The 22,697-nt window shown below is 46.4% G+C and overlaps 1 protein-coding gene across 1 annotated transcript in view; it reads left to right on the top strand.

Moving 5' to 3' along the window:
• The window catches only part of LOC123728636 (voltage-gated potassium channel subunit beta-2-like), a 62,794-nt gene that overhangs the window by 15,919 nt on the left and 24,178 nt on the right, over positions 1-22,697 (top strand). The window contains exons 2-10 of the mRNA XM_045700551.1: positions 1,787-1,830; positions 3,127-3,164; positions 5,306-5,385; positions 5,723-5,767; positions 6,769-6,813; positions 11,861-11,904; positions 12,785-12,871; positions 14,352-14,437; positions 18,511-18,631. Coding sequence (XP_045556507.1) covers positions 1,787-1,830; positions 3,127-3,164; positions 5,306-5,385; positions 5,723-5,767; positions 6,769-6,813; positions 11,861-11,904; positions 12,785-12,871; positions 14,352-14,437; positions 18,511-18,631 — 590 coding nt within the window. The remainder of the gene's footprint in view (positions 1-1,786; positions 1,831-3,126; positions 3,165-5,305; positions 5,386-5,722; positions 5,768-6,768; positions 6,814-11,860; positions 11,905-12,784; positions 12,872-14,351; positions 14,438-18,510; positions 18,632-22,697) is intronic.

Below are 22,697 nucleotides of genomic sequence, written 5' to 3'. Positions count from 1 at the left end.
CAACTAAAACTCTTCTAAACGTGACTTTGGAGAACATGGATAAACGTCTACTTCTGCAGTGAGACTATGAGAGCATAATGTGCAAAACAATGAGCGTAGACTGAGATACAGTAGATAGTATAGAATACACTATATACATATGAGATGAGTGACGCAGGATACGTAAACATTAAGTGACATTACTTAAAGTGAACAACACATTTGTTATCCTCTTACATCTAGACGTTCCGCTAGCGGAACACCTGCTCCAATATCCGATGATGGGCGTGGCGCGAAGTACAAAGTCCTCGAAAATCCGAAAACTTCCATTTTTCAAACATATGACTATTTTACACCATTTTAAAGACAAGACTCTCCTTTATCTAACCACACTGTCCGATTTCAAAAAGGCTTTACAGCGAAAGAAAAACATTAGATTATGTCAGCAGAGTACCCAGCCAGAAATAATCAGACACCCATTTTTCAAGCTAGCATATAATGTCACAAAAACAAAACCACAGCTAAATGCAGCACTAACCTTTGATGATCTTCATCAGATGACACTCCTAGGACATTATGCTATACAATACATGCATGTTTTGTTCAATCAAGTTCATATTTATATCAAAAACCAGCTTTTTACATTAGCATGTGACGTTCAGAACTAGCATTCCCACTGAACACTTCCGGTGAATTTACTAAATTACTCACGATAAACGTTCACAAAAAACATAACAATTATTTTAAGAATTATAGATACAGAACTCCTTTATGCAATCGCGGTGTCCGATTTTAAAATAGCTTTTCGGTGAAAGCACATTTTGTAATATTCTGAGTAGATAGCCCGGCATCACGGGCTAGCTATTTTGACACCCACCAAGTTTGGCCCTCACCAAACTCAGATTTACTATAAGAAAAATTGGATTACCTTTGCTGTTCTTCGTCAGAATGCACTCCCAGGACTTCTACTTCAATAACAAATGTTGGTTTGGTTCCAAATAATCCATCGTTATATCCAAATAGCGGCGTTTTGTTCGTGCGTTCAAGACACTATCCGAAGGGTAAATAAGGGTCGCGAGCATGGCGCAATTCGTGACAAAAGATTTCGAAATATTCCATTACCGTACTTCGAAGCATGTCAACCGCTGTTTAAAATCAATTTTTATTTGATTTTTCTCGTTAAAAAGCGATAATATTCCGACCGGGAAACCCTGTTTTCGTTCAAAGACGAAAGAATAAAAACATTGTGTCGCCTCGTGCACGCGCCCCAGTCTCATTGTTCTCAGATCGACCACTATCCAAATGCGCTACTGTTTTTCAGCCTGGGCCTGCAAAGGCATCATTCACCGTTCTGCCGCCTTCTGAGAGCCTATGGGAGCGTTAGAAAATGTGACGTTATGCCAGAGATCCCCTGTTTTGGATAGAGATGATCAAGAAGGCCAAGAAATAGTCAGAGAGGGCACTTCCTGTATGGAATCTTCTCAGGTTTTGCCTGCCAAAAGAGTTCTGTTATACCCACAGACACCATTCAAACAGTTTTAGAAACTTTAGGGTGTTTTCTATCCATATATAATAAGTATATGCATATTCTAGTTTCTGGGCAGGAGTAGTAACCAGATTAAATCGGGTACGTTTTTTATCCGGCCGTGAAAATACTGCCCCCCTATCTATAAAAAGTTATCTGAGCATGCAATGTCAAAGAGCACAGAGTGGAGCATGATGGGTGATTGACTGATTGATCATGTGATTCAGTTCAGCTAACCAATCACACAGTGAGGATGTTAAATGATTGATTGATCTCTTTCAGGAATCTGGGAAAATCTGGTCTCAGAGTTTCGTGTTTAGGGCTGGGTGAGCACACACACACACACACACACACACACACCACACACACACACACACCACACACACCACACGCACACACACACACACACACACACACACCACACACACACACACACACCACACACACCACACACACCGCACACACACACACACACCACACACACCACTAACACGCTGGCTGGGTGAGTATTAACAGGTTATATATAACAGATTAACAGATTATAACAGGTTGGGTAGAGCACGCACGCACACACACACACACCACACACACACACCACACACACACACACACACACACACACACACCACACACCACACACACACACCCACACACACACACCACACACACACACCACACACACACACACACACACACACACACACACACACACACACACACACACACACACACACACACACACACACACACACACACACACACACACACACACACACACACACCACACACACCACACACACACACACACACACACACACACACACACACACACACCACACACACACACACACACACACACACACACACACACACACACACACACACACACCACACACACACACACACACACACACACACACACACACACACACACACACACACACACACACACACACACACACACACACACACACACACACACACACACACACACACACACACACACACACACACACACACGTACACACACACACACACACCCACGCACACACACACACACGCGCACACACACCACACACACACACACACACACACACCACACACACACCCACTCACACACACACACACACACACACACACACACACACACACACACACACACACACACACACACACACACACACACGCGCACACACACCACCCACACACGCGCACACACACCACCCACACACCCACACACACACCACACACACACACACACACACACACACACACACACACACACCCACTCACACACACACACACACACACACACACACACACACACACACACACACACACACACACCACACACACCACACACACACCCACTCACACACACACACACACACACACACACACACACACACACACACACACACACACACACCACACACACAGAATACACACACCCATACACACACACACACACACACACACACACACACACACACACACACACACACACACACACCACACACCACACACACAGAATACACACACCCATACACACACACACACACACACACACACACACACAACCTTATACTACGTGTGTGTTTGACAGTTTTCTCTGTCCACAGGAACATGGGTGACGTTTGGTTCACAGATCACAGATGAAGTATGTGTGTGTGTGTGTGTGTGTGTGTGTGTGTGTGTGTGTGTGTGTGTGTGTGTGTGTGTGTGTGTGTGTGTGTGTCTGTGTGTGTGTGTGTGTGTGTGTGTGTGTGTGTGTGTGTGTGTGTGTGCGTGTGTGTGTGGTGTGTGTGTGTGTGTGTGTGTATATAAACTCAGCAAAAAAAGAAACATCCCTTTTTCAGGACACTGTCTGTCAACGATAATTTGTAAAAATCCAAGTAACTTCCCAGATCTCCATTGTAAAGGGTTTAAACTCCCATGTGTCACGATCGGCATAATAATTTGGTCAAGGCGCCGCGTGAGTAGCCTTCCACATCTTTATTATAATGTGAAACTTAGCAAAACAATAAACAGCAAATGAATAAACGAAACGTGAAGACAGTGACGTGCAAAATGGCACCTACACAAAACAAGATCCCACAAACAACAGGTGGGAAAAGGCTGCCTAAATATGATCCCCAATCAGAGACAACGATAGACAGCTGCCTCTGATTGGGAACCATATCAGGCCAACATAGAAATACAAAAACTAGAGTACCCACCCTAGTCACACCCTGACCTAACCACGGTCCGCTTGCGTGGAACCGGACCGTGGATCGTCGCCGGGGACTCCGGACTGTGGATCGTCGCCGGGGACTCTGGACTGTGGACCGTCGCCGGGGACTCTGGACTGTGGACCGTCTCTGGAGGTTCTGGACTGTGGACCGTCTCTGGAGGTTCCGGACTGGGGACCATCTCTGGAGGTTCTGGACTGTGGACCGTCGCCGGAAGCTCTGGACTGTGGACCGTCGCCGGGGACTCTGGACTGTGGACCGTCGCCGGGGACTCTGGACTGTGGACCGTCTCTGGAGGTTCCGGACTGGGGACCATCTCTGGAGGTTCTGGACTGTGGACCGTCGCCGGAAGCTCTGGACTGGGGACCGTCGCCTGAAGTTCTGGAACGGGAAGGCGCGCTGGAGGCCTGATGCGTGGGGCCGGTCCACAGGTGTCACCGGATTGGTGACACGCACCTCAGGGCGAGGGCGAGGAGGAGAAACAGGACGTACTGGGCTGTGAAGAGGCGCTGGAGGCCTGGTGCGTGGAGCCGGTCCACAGGTGTCACCGGATTGGTCTGACCTCAGGGCGAGGGCGAGGAGGAGAAACAGGACGTACCGGGCTGTGAAGACGCGCTGGAGGCCTGGTGCGTGGGGCCGGCACAACACGACAGATGACCACCTTCACATGGCGAGTGACATTTCTGTTAGTACAGACAGAGAGAGTGTTAAGTAGTTAGACAGAGAGAGTGTTAATGGGTACAGCTGGTACCTCCTTTGTTCAGGGACACATTATTCCATTCCTGTTAGTCATATGTCTGTGGAACTTGTTCAGTTTATGTCTCAGTTGTTGAATCTTGTTATGTTCATACAAATATTTACACATGTTCAGTTTGATGAAAATAAACACAGTTGACAGTGAGAGGAAGTTTCTTTATTTGCTGAGTTTATGTGTGTGTGTGTGTGTGTGTGTGTGTGTGTGTGTGTGTGTGTGTGTGTGTGTGTGTGTGTGTGTGTGTGTGTGTGTGTGTGTGTGTGTGTGTGTGTGTGTGTGTGTGTGTACCGTGGGTAATAGAAAGTCACCACCCATTTTCAAAAATGTTCACCTTTTGTTGTCTTACAGCCTGAAATGAAAACACATCAAATCAGACTTTTTATGGCTTTATTTACACACAGTAACACAAAATATCCAAGTGAGACAACAAAAGGTGAACATTTTTGAAAAGGGGTGATGACTTTCTATACCCACTGTATATGTGTGTTATCATTCATTCTGTTGGTGTGTGTGGTTGTGTGTGTGTGTGTGTGTGTGTGTGTGTGTGTGGTTGTGTGTGTGTGTGTGTGTGTGGTTGTGTGTGTGTGTGTGTGTGTGTGTGTGTGTGTGTGTGTGTGTGTGTGTGTGTGTGTGTGTGTGTGTGTGTGTGGTGTGTGTGTGTGTGTGTGTGTGTGTGTGTGTGTGTGTGTGTGTGTGTGTGTGTGTGTGTGGTGTGTGTGTGTGTGTGTGTGTGTGTGTGTGTGTGGTTGTGTGGTTGTGTGTGTGTGTGTGTGTGTGTGTGTGTGTGTGTGTGTGTGTGTGTGTGTGTGTGTGTAGATGGCAGAGAGCCTGATGACCATAGCCTATGACAACGGAGTGAACCTGTTTGACACAGCAGAGGTTTACGCTTCAGGAAGGTACGCTACTCTCTCTCTCTCTCCCTCTCTCTCCCTCTCTATCTTTCTCTCTTTCTCTCCCTCTCTATCTCTCTCTCCCTCCCTCTCTATCTCTCTCTCTCCATCTCTCTCTCTCTCTCTATCTCTCTCTCTCTCTCTCTCTCTCTCCATCTCTCTCTCTCTCCCTCTCTATCTCTCTCTCTCCCTCTATCTCTCTATCTTTCTCTCCCCTTCTCCACCCAGTAGGCAAATAATTCATAGATGGCTAAATGTAGTGATGTGTCTCTGTCTCTCTGTCTCTCTCTCTCTCTCTCTCTCTCTCTCTCTCTCTCTCTCTCTCTCTCTCTCTCTCTCTCAGGGCTGAGACGACTCTGGGTAAAATCCTTAAGAAGAAGGAATGGAGGTGAGGCCCATCCTCTTACACTCTTTCACTTATTCTCTCCATCCATCTCAGTCACTGATGGTGACAGCTCAGCAATAATACTGAAATAATGTCTACCCCTCTCTCCTCCTTCGCTCAATCTAATACCTTTCTTCTCCCCCCTCTCCCCCTCACCCTCTCTCTCCTCTCTCTCTTCCTTTCTCTCTTTCTCTTCCCCTCTCTCCCTCACCCCTTTCTCTCTCTCCCCCCCTCTCCCCCCTCTCCCACCTCTCTCTCTCCCCTCTCTTTCTCCTCCCTCCCTCTCTCTATCCTCCCTCTATTTCTCTCTCTCCCCCTCTCTTTCTCTCTCTATCCTCCCTCCACCTCTCTCTCCCCTCTTCCCCCTCTCTCCCCTCTTTCTCTCTCTATCCTCCCTCTATTTCTCTCTCTCCCCCTCTCTTTCTCTCTCTATCCTCCCTCCACCTCTCTCTCCCCCCCTCTCTTTCTCTTCCCTCCCTCTCTTTCTCTCTCTATCCTCCCTCTATTTCTCTCTCTCCCCTCTCTCCTCTCTCTCTTCCCCCTCTCTCCTCTCTCTCTCCCCTCTCTTTCTCCTCCCTCCGTCTCTCTATCCTCCCTCTATTTCTCTCTCCCCCTCTATTTATCTCTCTCCCCCTCTCTTCTCCCTCTCCCACCTCTCTCTCCTCTCTTTCTCATCCCTCTCTCTCTCTATCCTCCCTCTATTTCTCTCTCTCCCCCTCTCTTCCCCCTCTCTTTCTCTCTCTCTCTCTATCCTCCCTCTATTTCTCTCTCTCTCCCCCTCTCTTTCTCCTCCCTCCCTCTCTATCCCCTCTCTCTCCTCTCTCTCTCCCCCTTTCTTTCTCTCTCTATCCTCCCTCTATTTCTCTCTCCCCCTCTTTCTCTCTCTCTCTCCCCTCTTCCCCCTCTCCCACCTCTCTCTATCCTCCCTCTCTTTCTCCTCCCTCCCTCTCTCTATCCCCTCTCCCACCTCTCTCTCCCCCTCTCTTTCTCTCTCTCTCCATCAGGAGGTCTAGTTATGTGGTGACTACTAAGATCTACTGGGGAGGACAGTAAGTGTCTCCTAAAAGCAGATGTTTAATAGTTTGACTCTGTCTCTTAAATCAGTTATTGTGTATCTGTTGGAAATGTCTTTTAACCTTAAAGGGATAGTTCAGGATTTTGGAAATGAAGCCCTTTATCTACTGACCCAGAGTCAGATGAACTAGTGGATACCATTTGTATGTCTCTGTGTCCAGTATGAAGGAAGTTAGAGGTTGTTTCATGTGGCTCAGTTGGTAGAGCATAGTGCTCGCGATGCCAGGGTTGTGGGTTCAATTCCCACGCGGGACCATAACAAAAATATATGCTCTGGATAAGAGTGTTTTTTTAAATGTAGTTTCCCGAAACAATGAAGCAATGGAACAGCTAGCAGCATCGAGAGCCACGAGCTCATCTGACTCTCGAGAAGAAGATAAAGCTACATTCCAAAACTTCCCCTTTAACCTGAGAGAATGTCCAAAAGAGGACCATTTTTATTTATTTCACCTTTATTTAACCAGGTTAGGCTAGTTGAGAACAAGTCCTTTATTTAACCAGGTTAGGTTAGTTGAGAACAAGTCCTTTATTTAACCAGGTTAGGCTAGTTGAGAACAAGTCCTTTATTTAACCAGGTTAGGCTAGTTGAGAACAAGTCCTTTATTTAACCAGGTAGGCTAGTTGAGAACAAGTCCTTTATTTAACCAGGGTAGGCTAGTTGAGAACAAGTCCTTTATTTAACCAGGTTAGGCTAGTTGAGAACAAGTCCTTTATTTAACCAGGTTAGGCTAGTTGAGAACAAGTCCTTTATTTAACCAGGTTAGGCTAGTTGAGAACAAGTCCTTTATTTAACCAGGTTAGGTTAGTTGAGAACAAGTCCTTTATTTAACCAGGTTAGGCTAGTTGAGAACAAGTCCTTTATTTAACCAGGTAGGCTAGTTGAGAACAAGTCCTTTATTTAACCAGGGTAGGCTAGTTGAGAACAAGTCCTTTATTTAACCAGGTTAGGCTAGTTGAGAACAAGTCCTTTATTTAACCAGGTTAGGCTAGTTGAGAACAAGTCCTTTATTTAACCAGGTTAGGCTAGTTGAGAACAAGTCCTTTATTTAACCAGGTTAGGCTAGTTGAGAACAAGTCCTTTATTTAACCAGGTTAGGCTAGTTGAGAACGAGTCCTTTATTTAACCAGGTTAGGCTAGTTGAGAACGAGTCCTTTATTTAACCAGGTTAGGCTAGTTGAGAACGAGTCCTTTATTTAACCAGGTTAGGCTAGTTGAGAACGAGTCCTTTATTTAACCAGGTTAGGCTAGTTGAGAACGAGTCCTTTATTTAACCAGGTTAGGCTAGTTGAGAACGAGTCCTTTATTTAACCAGGTTAGGCTAGTTGAGAACGAGTCCTTTATTTAACCAGGTTAGGCTAGTTGAGAACGAGTCCTTTATTTAACCAGGTTAGGCTAGTTGAGAACAAGTCCTTTATTTAACCAGGTTAGGCTAGTTGAGAACAAGTCCTTTATTTAACCAGGTTAGGCTAGTTGAGAACAAGTCCTTTATTTAACCAGGTTAGGCTAGTTGAGAACAAGTCCTTTATTTAACCAGGTTAGGCTAGTTGAGAACAAGTCCTTTATTTAACCAGGTAGGCTAGTTGAGAACAAGTCCTTTATTTAACCAGGTAGGCTAGTTGAGAACAAGTCCTTTATTTAACCAGGTTAGGCTAGTTGAGAACAAGTCCTTTATTTAACCAGGTTAGGCTAGTTGAGAACAAGTCCTTTATTTAACCAGGTTAGACTAGTTGAGAACAAGTCCTTTATTTAACCAGGTTAGGCTAGTTGAGAACAAGTCCTTTATTTAACCAGGTTAGGCTAGTTGAGAACAAGTCCTTTATTTAACCAGGTAGGCTAGTTGAGAACAAGTCCTTTATTTAACCAGGTAGGCTAGTTGAGAACAAGTTCTCATTTGCAACTGCGACCTGGCCAAAATAAAGCATAGCAGTTCGACAAACACACAGTAACACATGGGATAAACAAAACATACAGTCAATAATACAGTAGAAAAAAAGTCTATATACAGTGAGTGCAAATGAGGTAAGATAAGGCAATAAATAGGCCATGGTGGAGAAGTAATTACAATATAACAATTAAACATTGGATTGGTAGATGTGCAGAAGATGAATGTGCAAGTAGACATACTGGGGTGCAAAGGAGCAAGATAAATAAATAAATAAATAAATAAATACAATATGGGGATGAGGTAGTTGGATGGGCTGTTTACAGATGGGCTGTGTACAGGTGCAGTGATCTGTGCGCTGCTCTGACAGCTGGTGCTTAAAGTTAGTGAGGGAGATATGAGTCTCCAGCTTCAGTGATTTTTGCAGTTCGTTCCAGTCATTGGCAGCAGAGAACTGGAAGGAAAGGCGGCCAAAGGAGGAATTGGCTTTGGGGGTGACCAGTGAGATATACCTGCTGGAGCGCGTGCTACGAGTGGGTGCTGCTATGGTGACCAGTGAACTGAGATAAGGCGGGGCTTTACCTAGCAGAGACTTGTAGATGACTTGGAGCAAGTGGGTTTGGCGACGAGTATGAAGCGAGGGCCAGCCAACGAGAGCATACAGGTCGCAGTGGTGGGTAGAATATAGGGCTTTGGTGACAAAACAGATGGCACTGTGATAGACTGCATCCAATTTGTTGAGTAGAGTGTTGGAGGCTATTTTGTAAATGACATCGCCAAAGTCGAGGATCGGTAGGATGGTCAGTTTTACGAGGGTATGTTTGTCAGCATCAGTGAAGGATGCTTTGTTGCGAAATAGGAAGCCGATTCTAGATTTAATTTTGGATTGGAGATGCATAATATGAGTCTGGAAGGAGAGTTTACAGTCTAACCAGACACCTAGATATTTGTAGTTGTCCACATATTCTAAGTCAGAGTGAGGGCAGGTGCGGGCAGTGATCGGTTGAAGAGCATGCATTTAGTTTTAGTTGCATTTAAGAGCAGTTGGAGGCCACGGAAGGAGAGTTGTATGGCATTGAAGCTCGTCTGGAGGTTAGTTAACATAGTGTCCAAAGAAGGGCCAGATGTATACAGAATGGTGTCGTCTCCATAGAGGTGGATCAAGGAATCACCAGCAGCAAGAGCGACATCATTGATATATACAGGGAAGAGAGTTGGCCCGAGAATTGAACCCTGTGGCACCCCCATAGAGACTGCCAGAGGTCCGGACAACAGGCCCTCCGATTTGACACACTGAACTCTGTCTGAGAACTAGTTGGTGAACCAGGCGAGGCAGTCATTTGAGAAACCAAGGCTGTCGAGTCTGCCAATAAGAATGTGGTGATAACAGAGTCGAAAGCCTTGTCCAGGTCGATAAATATGGCTGCACAGTAATGTCTCTTATCGATGGCGGTTATGATATCATTTAGGACCTTGAGCGTGGCTGAGGTGCACCCATAACCAGCTCTGAAACCAGATTGCATAGCAGAGAAGGTACGGTGGGATTCGAAATGGTCAGTAATCTGTTTGTTAATTAACTTGGCTTTCGAAGAACTTAGAAAGGCAGGGCAGGATAGATATAGGTCTGTAACAGTTCGGGTCTAGAGTGTCTCCCCTTTGTACATTTACATTTACGTCATTTAGCAGACGCTCTTATCCAGAGCGACTTACAGTAGAGTGCATACATTTTATAAAAAAAATATTATTATTATTATTATTTTTAAATACTGGCCCCCCCGTGGGAATCGAACCCACAACACTGGCGTTGCAAGCGCCATGCTCTACCAACTGAGCTACAGTGGGACTTTATAGAGGTGACCACGGCAGCTTTCCAATCTATGGGAATCTCAGACGATACGAAAGAGGTTGAACAGGCTAGTAATAGGGGTTGCAACAATTTTGGCGGATAATTTTAGAAAGAGAGGGTCCAGTTTGTCTAGCCCGGCTGATTTGTAGGGGTCCAGATTTTGCAGCTCTTTCAGAACAGCTATCTGGATTTGGGTGAAGGAGAAATGGGGGAGGCTTGGACGAGTTGCTGTGGGCAGTGCAGGGCTTTTGATTGGTTAGGGGTAGCCAGGTGGAAAGCATGGCCAGCTGTAGAAAAATACTTATTGAAATTATCAATTATAGTGGATTTACCGGTGGTGACAGTGTTTCCTAGCCTCAGAGCAGTGGGCAGCTGGGAGGAGGTGCTCTTATTCTCCATGGACTTTACAGGGTCCCAGAACTTTTGAGTTTGTGCTACAGGATGCAAATTTCTGCTTGAAAAAGCTAGCATTAGCTTTCCTAACTGCCTGTGTATATTGGTTCCTAACTTCCCTGAAAAGTTGCATATCACGGGGGCTATTCGATGCTAATGCAGAACGCCACAGGATGTTTTTGTGCTTGTCAAGGGCAGTCAAGTCTGGAGTGAACCAAGGACTATATCTGTTCCTGGTTCTACAGTTTTCGAAAGGGGCATGCTTATTTAAGATGGTGAGGAAGGCACTTTTAAAGAATAACCAGCATCCTCTACTGACGGGATGAGGTCAATATCCTTCCAGGATATCCGGGCCAGGTCGATTAGAAAGGCTTGGTCGCTGAAGTGTTTTAGGGAGCGTTTGACAGTGATGAGTGGAGGTCGTTTGACCGCTGACCCATTACGGATGCAGGCAATGAGGCAGTGATCGCTGAGATCTTGGTTGAAAACAGCAGAGGTGCATTTGGAGGGCAAGTTGGTTAGGATGAAATCTATGAGGGTGCCCGTTTTTACGGATTTTGGGTTGTACCTGGTAGGTTCATTGATAATTTGTGTGAGATTGAGGGCATCAAGCTTAGATTGTAGGATGGCTGGGGTGTTAAGCATGTCCCAGTTTAGGTCACCTAGTAGCACGAGCTCAGAAGATAGATGGGGGGCAATCAGTTCACATATGGTGTCCAGAGCACAGCTGGGGGCAGAGGGCGGTCTATAGCAAGCGACAACGGTGAGAGACTTGTTTCTGGAAAGGTGGATTTTTAAAAGTAGAAGCTCAAATTGTTTGGGTAAGGTCTGGACAATAAGGTCTGGACAATAAGGTCTAACTGAACACTAAGCCATAACTTCCTCTTACTTCCTGTGAAGGGCGGAGACGGAGAGAGGGTTGTCTCGGAAACACATCATTGAAGGTATGACATCACTTCCTCCTCACAGAGCTATGTCCACTAGCTAAGTGACATCGTCAGCTGACAGCTCAGAACATAGAGGAAAGAGAGACCAAGCAGAAAGAGAGGGATTGAGGGTCATAGAAGAGCAGAGGGAGAAGAGAGGGATTGAGGGTCAAAGGAGAGCAAAGGGAGAAGAGAGGGATTGAGGGTCATAGAAGAGCAGAGGGATTGAGGGTCATAGAAGAGCAGAGGGAGAGGAGAGGGAATGAGGGAGAAAGGAGAGCAGAGGGATTGAGGGTCAAAGGAGAGCAGAGGGATTGAGGGTCAAAGGAGAGCAGAGGGAGAGGAGAGGGAATGAGGGAGAAAGGAGAGCAGAGGGATTGAGGGAGAAAGAAGTGATAAATATCATAGTGATGATGTCATAGTGATGATGTAGTGTGAAAAATGGCATAGCGATAATCTAGTGATGTTATAGTGATGTAGTGATGATGTCATAGTGATGATGTCATAGTGATATCATAGCGATAATGTCATAGCGATGATGTAGTGAAAATATCACAGTTTTGTCAGTGATGATGTCGTAGTGATGATGTCATAGCTATGATGTCATCACTGTGTTCCAGGTCTGAGGGAATCTCTGTCTCATAGTGATGTTAGAACGATGATTTAATAATGACGTATGATGTCATAGCAATGATGTCATCACTGTGTTCCAGGTCTGAGGGATTCTCTGTCTCATAGTGATGTTAGATGATGTCATTACTGTGTTCCAGGTCTGAGGGATTCTCTGTCTCATAGTGATGTTAGATGATGTCATCACTGTGTTCCAGGTCTGAGGGATTCTCTGTCTCATAGTGATGTTAGATGATGTCATAGCTATGATGTCATCACTGTGTTCCAGGTCTGAGGGATTCTCTGTCTCGGCTGCAATTGGAGTATGTTGACATCGTCTTCGCTAACCGCACAGACATCAACTCACCTATGGAGGGTAATAACCACAACTATGGTTTAACTGGACAGATTGGACAGTAGAGACAAGACTGACAGGACAGTAGAGACAAGACTGATAGGACAGTAGAGACAAGACTGATAGGATAGTAGAGACAAGACTGACAGGACAGTAGAGACAAGACTGATAGGACAGTAGAGACAAGACTGATAGGATAGTAGAGACAAGACTGATAGGACAGTAGAGACAAGACTGATAGGACAGTAGAGACAAGACTGCTAGGACAGTAGAGACGAGACTGATAGGACAGTAGAGACGAGACTGATAGGACAGTAGAGACGAGACTGATAGGACAGTAGAGACGAGACTGATAGGACAGTAGAGACGAGACTGATAGGACAGTAGAGTCGAGACTGACAGGACAGTAGAGACAAGACTGCCAGGACAGTAGAGACAAGACTGCCAGGACAGTAGAGTCGAGCCTGATAATACATTAGAGACAAGACTGACAGGGCAGTATAGATTAGTTTGGGTGGCTCTATCCAATCAAATCTGGTTTAACCCCTTCCCTGCTGTTGAGGTTGTGAGGTCTAACCCTGTGTGCTGTAGAGGTTGTGAGGTCTAACCCTGTGTGCTGTTGAGGTTGTGAGGTCTAACCCTGTGTGCTGTAGAGGTTGTGAGGTGTAACCCTGTGTGTGTCTGTAGAGGATGTGAGGTCTAACCCTGTGTGTTGTAGAGGTTGTGAGGTGTAACCCTGTGTGTGTCTGTAGAGGTTGTGAGGTCTAACCCTGTGTGTGTTGTAGAGGTTGTGAGGTCTAACCCTGTGTGTGTTGTAGAGGTTGTGAGGTCTAACCCTGTGTGTGCTGTAGAGGTTGTGAGGTCTAACCCTGTGTGCTGTAGAGGTTGTGAGGTGTAACCCTGTGTGTGTCTGTAGAGGATGTGAGGTCTAACCCTGTGTGCTGTAGAGGTTGTGAGGTCTAACCCTGTGTGCTGTAGAGATTGTGAGGTGTAACCCTGTGTGTGTCTGTAGAGGATGTGAGGTCTAACCCTGTGTGTTGTAGAGGTTGTGAGGTCTAACCCTGTGTGCTGTAGAGGTTGTGAGGTGTAACCCTGTGTGTGTCTGTAGAGGATGTGAGGTCTAACCCTGTGTGTCTGTAGAGGTTGTGAGGTCTAACCCTGTGTGTCTGTAGAGGTTGTGAGGTCTAACCCTGTGTGTGTCTGTAGAGGTTGTGAGGTCTAACCCTGTGTGTGTCTGTAGAGGTTGTGAGGTCTAACCCTGTGTGTCTGTAGAGGATGTGAGGTCTAACCCTGTGTGTCTGTAGAGGTTGTGAGGTCTAACCCTGTGTGTTGTAGAGGTTGTGAGGTCTAACCCTGTGTGTTGTAGAGGTTGTGAGGTCTAACCCTGTGTGTTGTAGAGGTTGTGAGGTCTAACCCTGTGTGTGTCTGTAGAGGTTGTGAGGTCTAACCCTGTGTGTTGTAGAGGTTGTGAGGTCTAACCCTGTGTGTGTGTGTGTTGTAGAGGTGGTGAGGGCGATGACGTTTGTAATCAACCATGGCATGGCCATGTACTGGGGCACGTCACGATGGAGCGCCATGGAGATCATGGTGAGGATGACCTTTAACCCCTAATCCATTCACCATCTGACCTTAGTCTTAACCTTAACCCTAACCCTAATCCATTCACCATCTAACCTGACCTTAGTCCTAACCCTAACCCTAACCCTTAACCCTTAACCCTAACCTTAACCTTAACCCTAACCTTAACCCTAACCTTAACCCTTAACCCTTAACCCTAACCCTTAACCCTAACCCTAACCCTAACCTTAACCCTAACCCTAACCCTAACCCTTAACCCTAACCCTTAAACCTAACCCTAACCCTAACCTTAACCTTAACCCTAACCTTAACCCTAACCCTAACCTTAACCCTAACCTTAACCTTAACCCTAACCTTAACCCTAACCCTTAACCCTAACCCTAACCCTAACCTTAACCCTAACCTTAACCCTAACCCTAACCCTTAACCCTAACCCTAACCTTAACCCTAACCCTAACCCTAACCCTAACCTTAACCCTAACCTTAACCCTAACCTTAACCCTAACCTTAACCCTAACCTTAACCCTAACCCTAACCCTAACCTTAACCCTAACCCAAACCCAAACCCTAACCCTAACCTAACCCTAACCCTAACCCTAACCTTAACCCTAACCCTAACCCTAACCCAAACCCAAACCCTAACCTTAACCCTAACCCGTCCCATCGTTTCAGATCGTGGGAGTGAATCAGTATATTGACTCCTTTCTCAACCCCTGATCTCAGAAGCAGCCAGACTATGTAAAGGATACCTATGCATTTGTTAATAAACTTAGAGAAATGGAATTCCCTTCTGGAGCAATGTTATTCCCGATTGATGTAGACTCGCTATACACTAATTCCGACACTCAGCTAGGACTTAAGGCAATTAGGGACATTTTCCAAAAATACAGGGATCCAAATAGACCAAATGTGAGGCTATCCTTTCTCTCTTAAAACTTGGACTAACGCGAAATGACTTTGCATTTGATTCTAAACACTACGTACTTTAATCTCAGGTACTGCAATGGGGAAGGAGTTTGCTCCTGCGTACGCCAACATTTACATGGCCGACTGGGAGCAGACTGTCTTCCCCAAGCGCAAAAAACCTCCATCCATATATTGACGCGTTACTTGTATCTTTGGGGTTTGGTGCCATGTGGTGGGGGAGTTTAAACTTAATAAATATTTTGAATGGATTTCACCACTCGATTACACTACACCCAGGGATTACAGTACACCCAGGGATTACACTACACCCAGGGATTACACTACACCCAGGGATTACAGTACACCCAGGGATTACACTACACCCAGGGATTACACTACACCCAGGGATTACACTACACCCAGGGTTGGGCAGTAACACATAACATATAAGGGATTACACTACAGTACACCCAGGGTTAGGGAGTAACAGATTACATATAAGGGATTACACTACACCCAGGGTTGGGGAGTAACACATAACATATAAGGGATTACACTACAGTACACCCAGGGTTAGGGAGTAACAGATTACATATAAGGGATTACAGTACACCCAGGGTTGGGGAGTAACAGATTACATATAAGGGATTACACTACACCCAGGGTTGGGGAGTAACAGATTACATGTGAGGGATTACAGCACACCCAGGGTTAGGGAGTAACAGATTACATATAAGGGATTACAGTACACCCAGGGTTAGGGAGTAACAGATTACATATAAGGGATTACAGTACACCCAGGGTTGGGGAGTAACAGATTACATGTGAGGGATTACAGTACACCCAGGGTTGGGGAGTAACAGATTACATGTGAGGGATTACAGTACACCCAGGGTTAGGGAGTAACAGATTACATATAAGGGATTACAGTACACCCAGGGTTGGGGAGTAACAGATTACATGTGAGGGATTACAGTACACCCAGGGTTGGGGAGTAACAGATTACATGTGAGGGATTACAGTACACCCAGGGTTGGGGAGTAACAGATTACATGTGAGGGATTACAGTACACCCAGGGTTGGGGAGTAACAGATTACATGTGAGTGATTACAGTACACCCAGGGTTGGGGAGTAACAGATTACATATAAGGGATTACACTTCACCCAGGGTTAGGGAGTAACAGATTACATGTGAGGGATTACACTACACCCAGGGTTGAGGAGTAACAGATTACATATAAGGGATTACAGTACACCCAGGGTTGGGGAGTAACAGATTACATGTGAGGGATTACACTACACCCAGGGTTAGGGAGTAACAGATTACATGTGAGGGATTACAGTACACCCAGGGTTGGGGAGTAACAGATTACATATAAGGGATTACAGTACACCCAGGGTTGGGGAGTAACAGATTACATGTGAGGGATTACACTTCACCCAGGGTTGGGGAGTAACAGATTACATGTGAGGGATTACACTTCACCCAGGGTTGGGGAGTAACAGATTACATGTGAGGGATTACAGTACACCCAGGGTTAGGGAGTAACAGATTACATATAAGGGATTACAGTACACCCAGGGTTAGGGAGTAACAGATTACATATAAGGGATTACAGTACACCCAGGGTTAGGGAGTAACAGATTACATATAAGGGATTACACTACACCCAGGGTTGGGGAGTAACAGATTACATATAAGGGATTACACTACACCCAGGGTTAGGGAGTAACAGATTACATGTGAGGGATTACAGTACACCCAGGGTTAGGGAGTAACAGATTACATGTGAGGGATTACAGTACACCCAGGGTTGGGGAGTAACAGATTACATGTGAGGGATTACACTACACCCAGGGTTGGGGAGTAACAGATTACATATAAGGGATTACACTACACCCAGGGTTGGGGAGTAACAGATTACATGTGAGGGATTACAGTACACCCAGGGTTAGGGAGTAACAGATTACATATAAGGGATTACAGTACACCCAGGGTTAGGGAGTAACATATTACATATAAGGGATTACACTACACCCAGGGTTGGGGAGTAACAGATTACATATAAGGGATTACACTACACCCAGGGTTAGGGAGTAACAGATTACATGTGAGGGATTACAGTACACCCAGGGTTAGGGAGTAACAGATTACATGTGAGGGATTACAGTACACCCAGGGTTGGGGAGTAACAGATTACATGTGAGGGATTACACTACACCCAGGGTTGGGGAGTAACAGATTACATATAAGGGATTACACTACACCCAGGGTTGGGGAGTAACAGATTACATGTGAGGGATTACAGTACACCCAGGGTTGGGGAGTAACAGATTACATGTGAGGGATTACACTACACCCAGGGTTGGGGAGTAACAGATTACATATAAGGGATTACACTACACCCAGGGTTGGGGAGTAACAGATTACATATAAGGGATTACACTGCACCCAGGGTTGGGGAGTAACAGATTACATGTGAGGGATTACACTTCACCCAGGGTTAGGGAGTAACATACTCCAGACCAGTTGGATGTACAATATAGAAACAGGGCAGAAAGTTGCAATACTCCCGTGCAACCCACGGATTGATACCACCCTAACCCCTAACCCTAACCCCTAACCCTAACCCTAACCCCTAACCCTAACCTAACCCTAACCCTAACCCAACCCACGGTTTGATGCCAACAATAACCTAACCCTTAACCCCTAACCCTAACCCTTAACCCCTAACCCTTAACCCCTAACCCCAACCCCTAACCCCTAACCCTAACCCTAACCCCTAACCCCTAACCCCTAACCCTAACCCCTAACCCCTAACCCTAACCCTTAACCCTAACCCCTAACTCCTAACCCTAACCCTTAACCCTAACCCCTAACTCCTTACCCTAACCCCTACCCCTAACCCCTAACTCCTAACTCCTAACCCCTAACCCTAACCCCTACCCCTACCCCCTAACCCTAACCCTAACCCCTAACCCTACGCCTAGCCCCTAACCCCTAACCCTAACCCCTAACCCCTAACCCCTAACCCTCATGATTTGAAGTGTGATTCTTCTCATTTTCAGTTTAGAAGTCTATGTAGCATTCCTTTCCTTCCTTTCTAACATTTCTGTGTCACTTCCTCACTGTGTGTGTGTGTGTGTGTGTGTGTGTGTGTGTGTGTGTGTGTAGGAGGCATACTCAGTAGCACGACAGTTTAATCTCATCCCTCCAGTGTGTGAGCAGGCAGAATACCACTACTACCACAGAGACAAGGTGGAGGTCCAGCTACCTGAACTATACCACAAGATAGGTAAGGTACACACACACACACACACACACACACACACACACACACACACACACACACACACACACACACACACACACACACACACACACACACACACACACACACACACACACACACCAGTGGCTCTCTTAGCACAAACAAATAAGAATATAAAAGACAGATAATTCGGCTACAGTAGAGGGAGAGAGGTTACAGGAGAAAAGGATGGTGGACTAGGTGGAGAATCAGACTGCTACCGTAGAAGGGAGAGAGGTTACAGGAGAAAAGGATGGTGGACTAGGTGGAGAATCAGACTGCTACCGTAGAAGGGAGAGAGGTTACAGGAGAAAAGGATGGTGGACTAGGTGGAGAATCAGATCTCCTGGAGACTTACCCTCCTGTAGCTTGTCAGCCATCTAGTTTTTAGAATCAGGTGCACTAGATTAGGGATGGAGGAAAACGTAGAAAATGGTAACTCTCCGAGAGAGCCCTGTATCAGATCATACTGTGGATTCCATCTTCTTCTGGTCATCCTCACCGTGGTACTCCAGATCTCTGGGCCCTGATTGGGTCATCCTCATCGTGGTCCTCCAGATCTCTGGGCCCTGATTGGGTCATCCTCATCGTGGTACTCCAGATCTCTGGGCCCTGATTGGGTCATCCTCATCGTGGTCCTCCAGATCTCTGGGCCCTGATTGGGTCATCCTCATCGTGGTACTCCAGATCTCTGGGGCCTGATTGGGTCATCCTCATCGTGGTACTCCAGATCTCTGGGCCCTGATTGGGTCATCCTCATCGTGGTCCTCCAGATCTCTGGGGCCCTGATTGGGTCATCCTCATCGTGGTCCTCCAGATCTCTGGGGCCTGATTGGGTCATCCTCATCGTGGTCCTCCAGATCTCTGGGGCCTGATTGGGTCATCCTCATCGTGGTCCTCCAGATCTCTGGGGCCTGATTGGGTCATCCTCATCGTGGTCCTCCAGATCTCTGGGCCCTGATTGGTGACACACTTCTTCCACAGCCCCAGCGAACACACCCTGAATAAACTAATTGCATTCGAGAACTAGTTGATAGACTGTCACTGTGATCACCTGAAAAAAACTTAAATAATGTCACAATTACTTGTTTGCAAACTATAGCAGCACAGAAATGAAAACAAACAAACAAACAATGCTCTCATATCTAATTTACATGCTTGAGGCTGGCAAAGAAACAAAACACATAGAGGTGAGTTATAGTCAATCTGTTCAGAGTTGGATCTCGTCTACATACAGTGGGCAGGGCGAGGTGAGGTGGGGATTGGGATTAGTCTCGATACAACAGCATTTATTAATCCTAGTCCTGGGAACCAAACGGGCACTATACAGCCGAATCAAGTGATCCACTTATCATCAAGTGTTGATGATTTCAATCAGGTGTGATTTCAATCAGGTGCTAATTCAATAACAGTATGTCTTCTGCCTCAAACTAGTCATCCTCTACTGTCCCTGTCCCCCACTGGGTTCAAACTAGTGATCCTCTACTGTCCCTGTCCCCCACTGGGCTCAAACTAGTGATCCTCTACTGTCCCTGTCCCCCACGGGGTTCAAACTAGTGATCCTCTACTGTCCCTGTCCCCCACTGGGCTCAAACTAGTAATCCTCTACTGTCCCTGTCCCCCACTGGGCTCAAACTAGTGATCCTCTACTGTCCCTGTCCCACACTGGGTTCAAACTAGTGATCCTCTACTGTCCCTGTCCCCCACTGGGCTCAAACTAGTAATCCTCTACTGTCCCTGTCCCCCACTGGGCTCAAACTAGTGATCCTCTACTGTCCCTGTCCCTCACGGGGTTCAAACTAGTGATCCTCTACTGTCCCTGTCCCCCACGGGGTTCAAACTAGTGATCCTCTACTGTCCCTGTCCCCCACTGGGCTCAAACTAGTGATCCTCTACTGTCCCTGTCCCACACTGGGTTCAAACTAGTGATCCTCTACTGTCCCTGTCCCCCACTGGGCTCAAACTAGTGATCCTCTACTGTCCCTGTCCCCCACGGGGTTCAAACTAGTGATCCTCTACTGTCCCTGTCCCCCACGGGGCTCAAACTAGTGATCCTCTACTGTCCCTGTCCCCCACGGGGTTCAAACTAGTGATCCTCTACTGTCCCTGTCCCACACTGGGTTCAAACTAGTGATCCTCTACTGTCCCTGTCCCCCACTGGGCTCAAACTAGTGATCCTCTACTGTCCCTGTCCCCCACGGGGTTCAAACTAGTGATCCTCTACTGTCCCTGTCCCCCACTGGGCTCAAACTAGTGATCCTCTACTGTCCCTGTCCCCCACGGGGTTCAAACTAGTGATCCTCTACTGTCCCTGTCCCCCACTGGGCTCAAACTAGTAATCCTCTACTGTCCCTGTCCCCCACTGGGCTCAAACTAGTGATCCTCTACTGTCCCTGTCCCTCACGGGGTTCAAACTAGTGATCCTCTACTGTCCCTGTCCCCCACGGGGTTCAAACTAGTGATCCTCTACTGTCCCTGTCCCCCACTGGGCTCAAACTAGTGATCCTCTACTGTCCCTGTCCCCCACTGGGTTCAAACTAGTGATCCTCTACTGTCCCTGTCCCCCACTGGGCTCAAACTAGTGATCCTCTACTGTCCCTGTCCCCCACGGGGTTCAAACTAGTGATCCTCTACTGTCCCTGTCCCCCACTGGGCTCAAACTAGTGATCCTCTACTGTCCCTGTCCCCCACGGGGTTCAAACTAGTGATCCTCTACTGTCCCTGTCCCCCACTGGGCTCAAACTAGTGATCCTTTACTGTCCCTGTCCCCCACGGGGTTCAAACTAGTGATCCTCTACTGTCCCTGTCCCCCACTGGGCTCAAACTAGTGATCCTCTACTGTCCCTGTCCCACACTGGGTTCAAACTAGTGATCCTCTACTGTCCCTGTCCCCCACTGGGCTCAAACTAGTGATCCTCTACTGTCCCTGTCCCCCACGGGGTTCAAACTAGTGATCCTCTACTGTCCCTGTCCCCACTGGGCTCAAACTAGTGATCCTCTACTGTCCCTGTCCCCCACGGGGTTCAAACTAGTGATCCTCTACTGTCCCTGTCCCCCACTGGGCTCAAACTAGTGATCCTCTACTGTCCCTGTCCCCCACTGGGTTCAAACTAGTGATCCTCTACTGTCCCTGTCCCCCACTGGGCTCAAACTAGTGATCCTCTACTGTCCCTGTCCCCTACTGGACTCAAACTAGTGATCCTCTACTTGCAGAATTGATCATTTCTTTGTCAGTGGGCAAACTTACAAAATCAGCAGGGGATCAAATATTTTTTTCCCTCACTGTATGTGTTGAGAGTGGATTCTCGGCCCTCACTAGACGGGAAAACTAAACACAGGCACAGACTGTGTGGAAAATGATTTAAGACTGAGACTCTCTCCAATACAACCCAACATTGCAGAGTTATGTGCATCCTTTCAAGCACACCCTTCACATTAACATGTGGTGAGTTATTCACAATTTTCGATGAACAAATAAGGTTTTATATGTAAGATGGTTAAATAAAGAGCAACATTATTGGTTATTATTATATTATTATTTGTGCCCTGGTCCTATAAGAGCTCTTTGTAACTTCCCACGAGCCGGGTTGTGACAAAAACTCACACTCATTCTAATGTTTAATAAATGTATTGTATAGTGTGTGTGTGTGTGGCAGGATTACAATGATGGCAAAAAAACTACATTTGAGAGTGCACTGACCCTGGTGCTAGAGGGGGTACAGCTGGAGGTTGAAATGGGTACGGGACTATAAAAAGTTTGGGAACCACTGGTGTAGAGAATTATTGTACCATCTAAACCGCTGTGAAATACATTTTCAATATCCAAAAATATTGTATTTTCAACAGTTTGAAGCTGGTGTTGAAAACCAAAATTAAAGGAGGCAAAAATGACATTTCAGCATAGAAATAGCAAACATAGAACATATCAACCGCTTCTTAGACTTCCTTTCAATGAGAATGACAGATCTATAACTCACATTTATATGTGAATTTGGCCAGGTCACATTTTACATTTTAGTCATTTAGCAGACGCTCTTATCCAGAGCGACTT

This window comes from Salmo salar, chromosome ssa18 (assembly GCF_905237065.1).
Source record: "Salmo salar chromosome ssa18, Ssal_v3.1, whole genome shotgun sequence".
NCBI classification, from domain to species: domain Eukaryota; kingdom Metazoa; phylum Chordata; class Actinopteri; order Salmoniformes; family Salmonidae; genus Salmo; species Salmo salar.
Note: the sequence above shows the minus strand (reverse complement) of the source record. Positions and strands in the feature narration are given on the sequence as shown.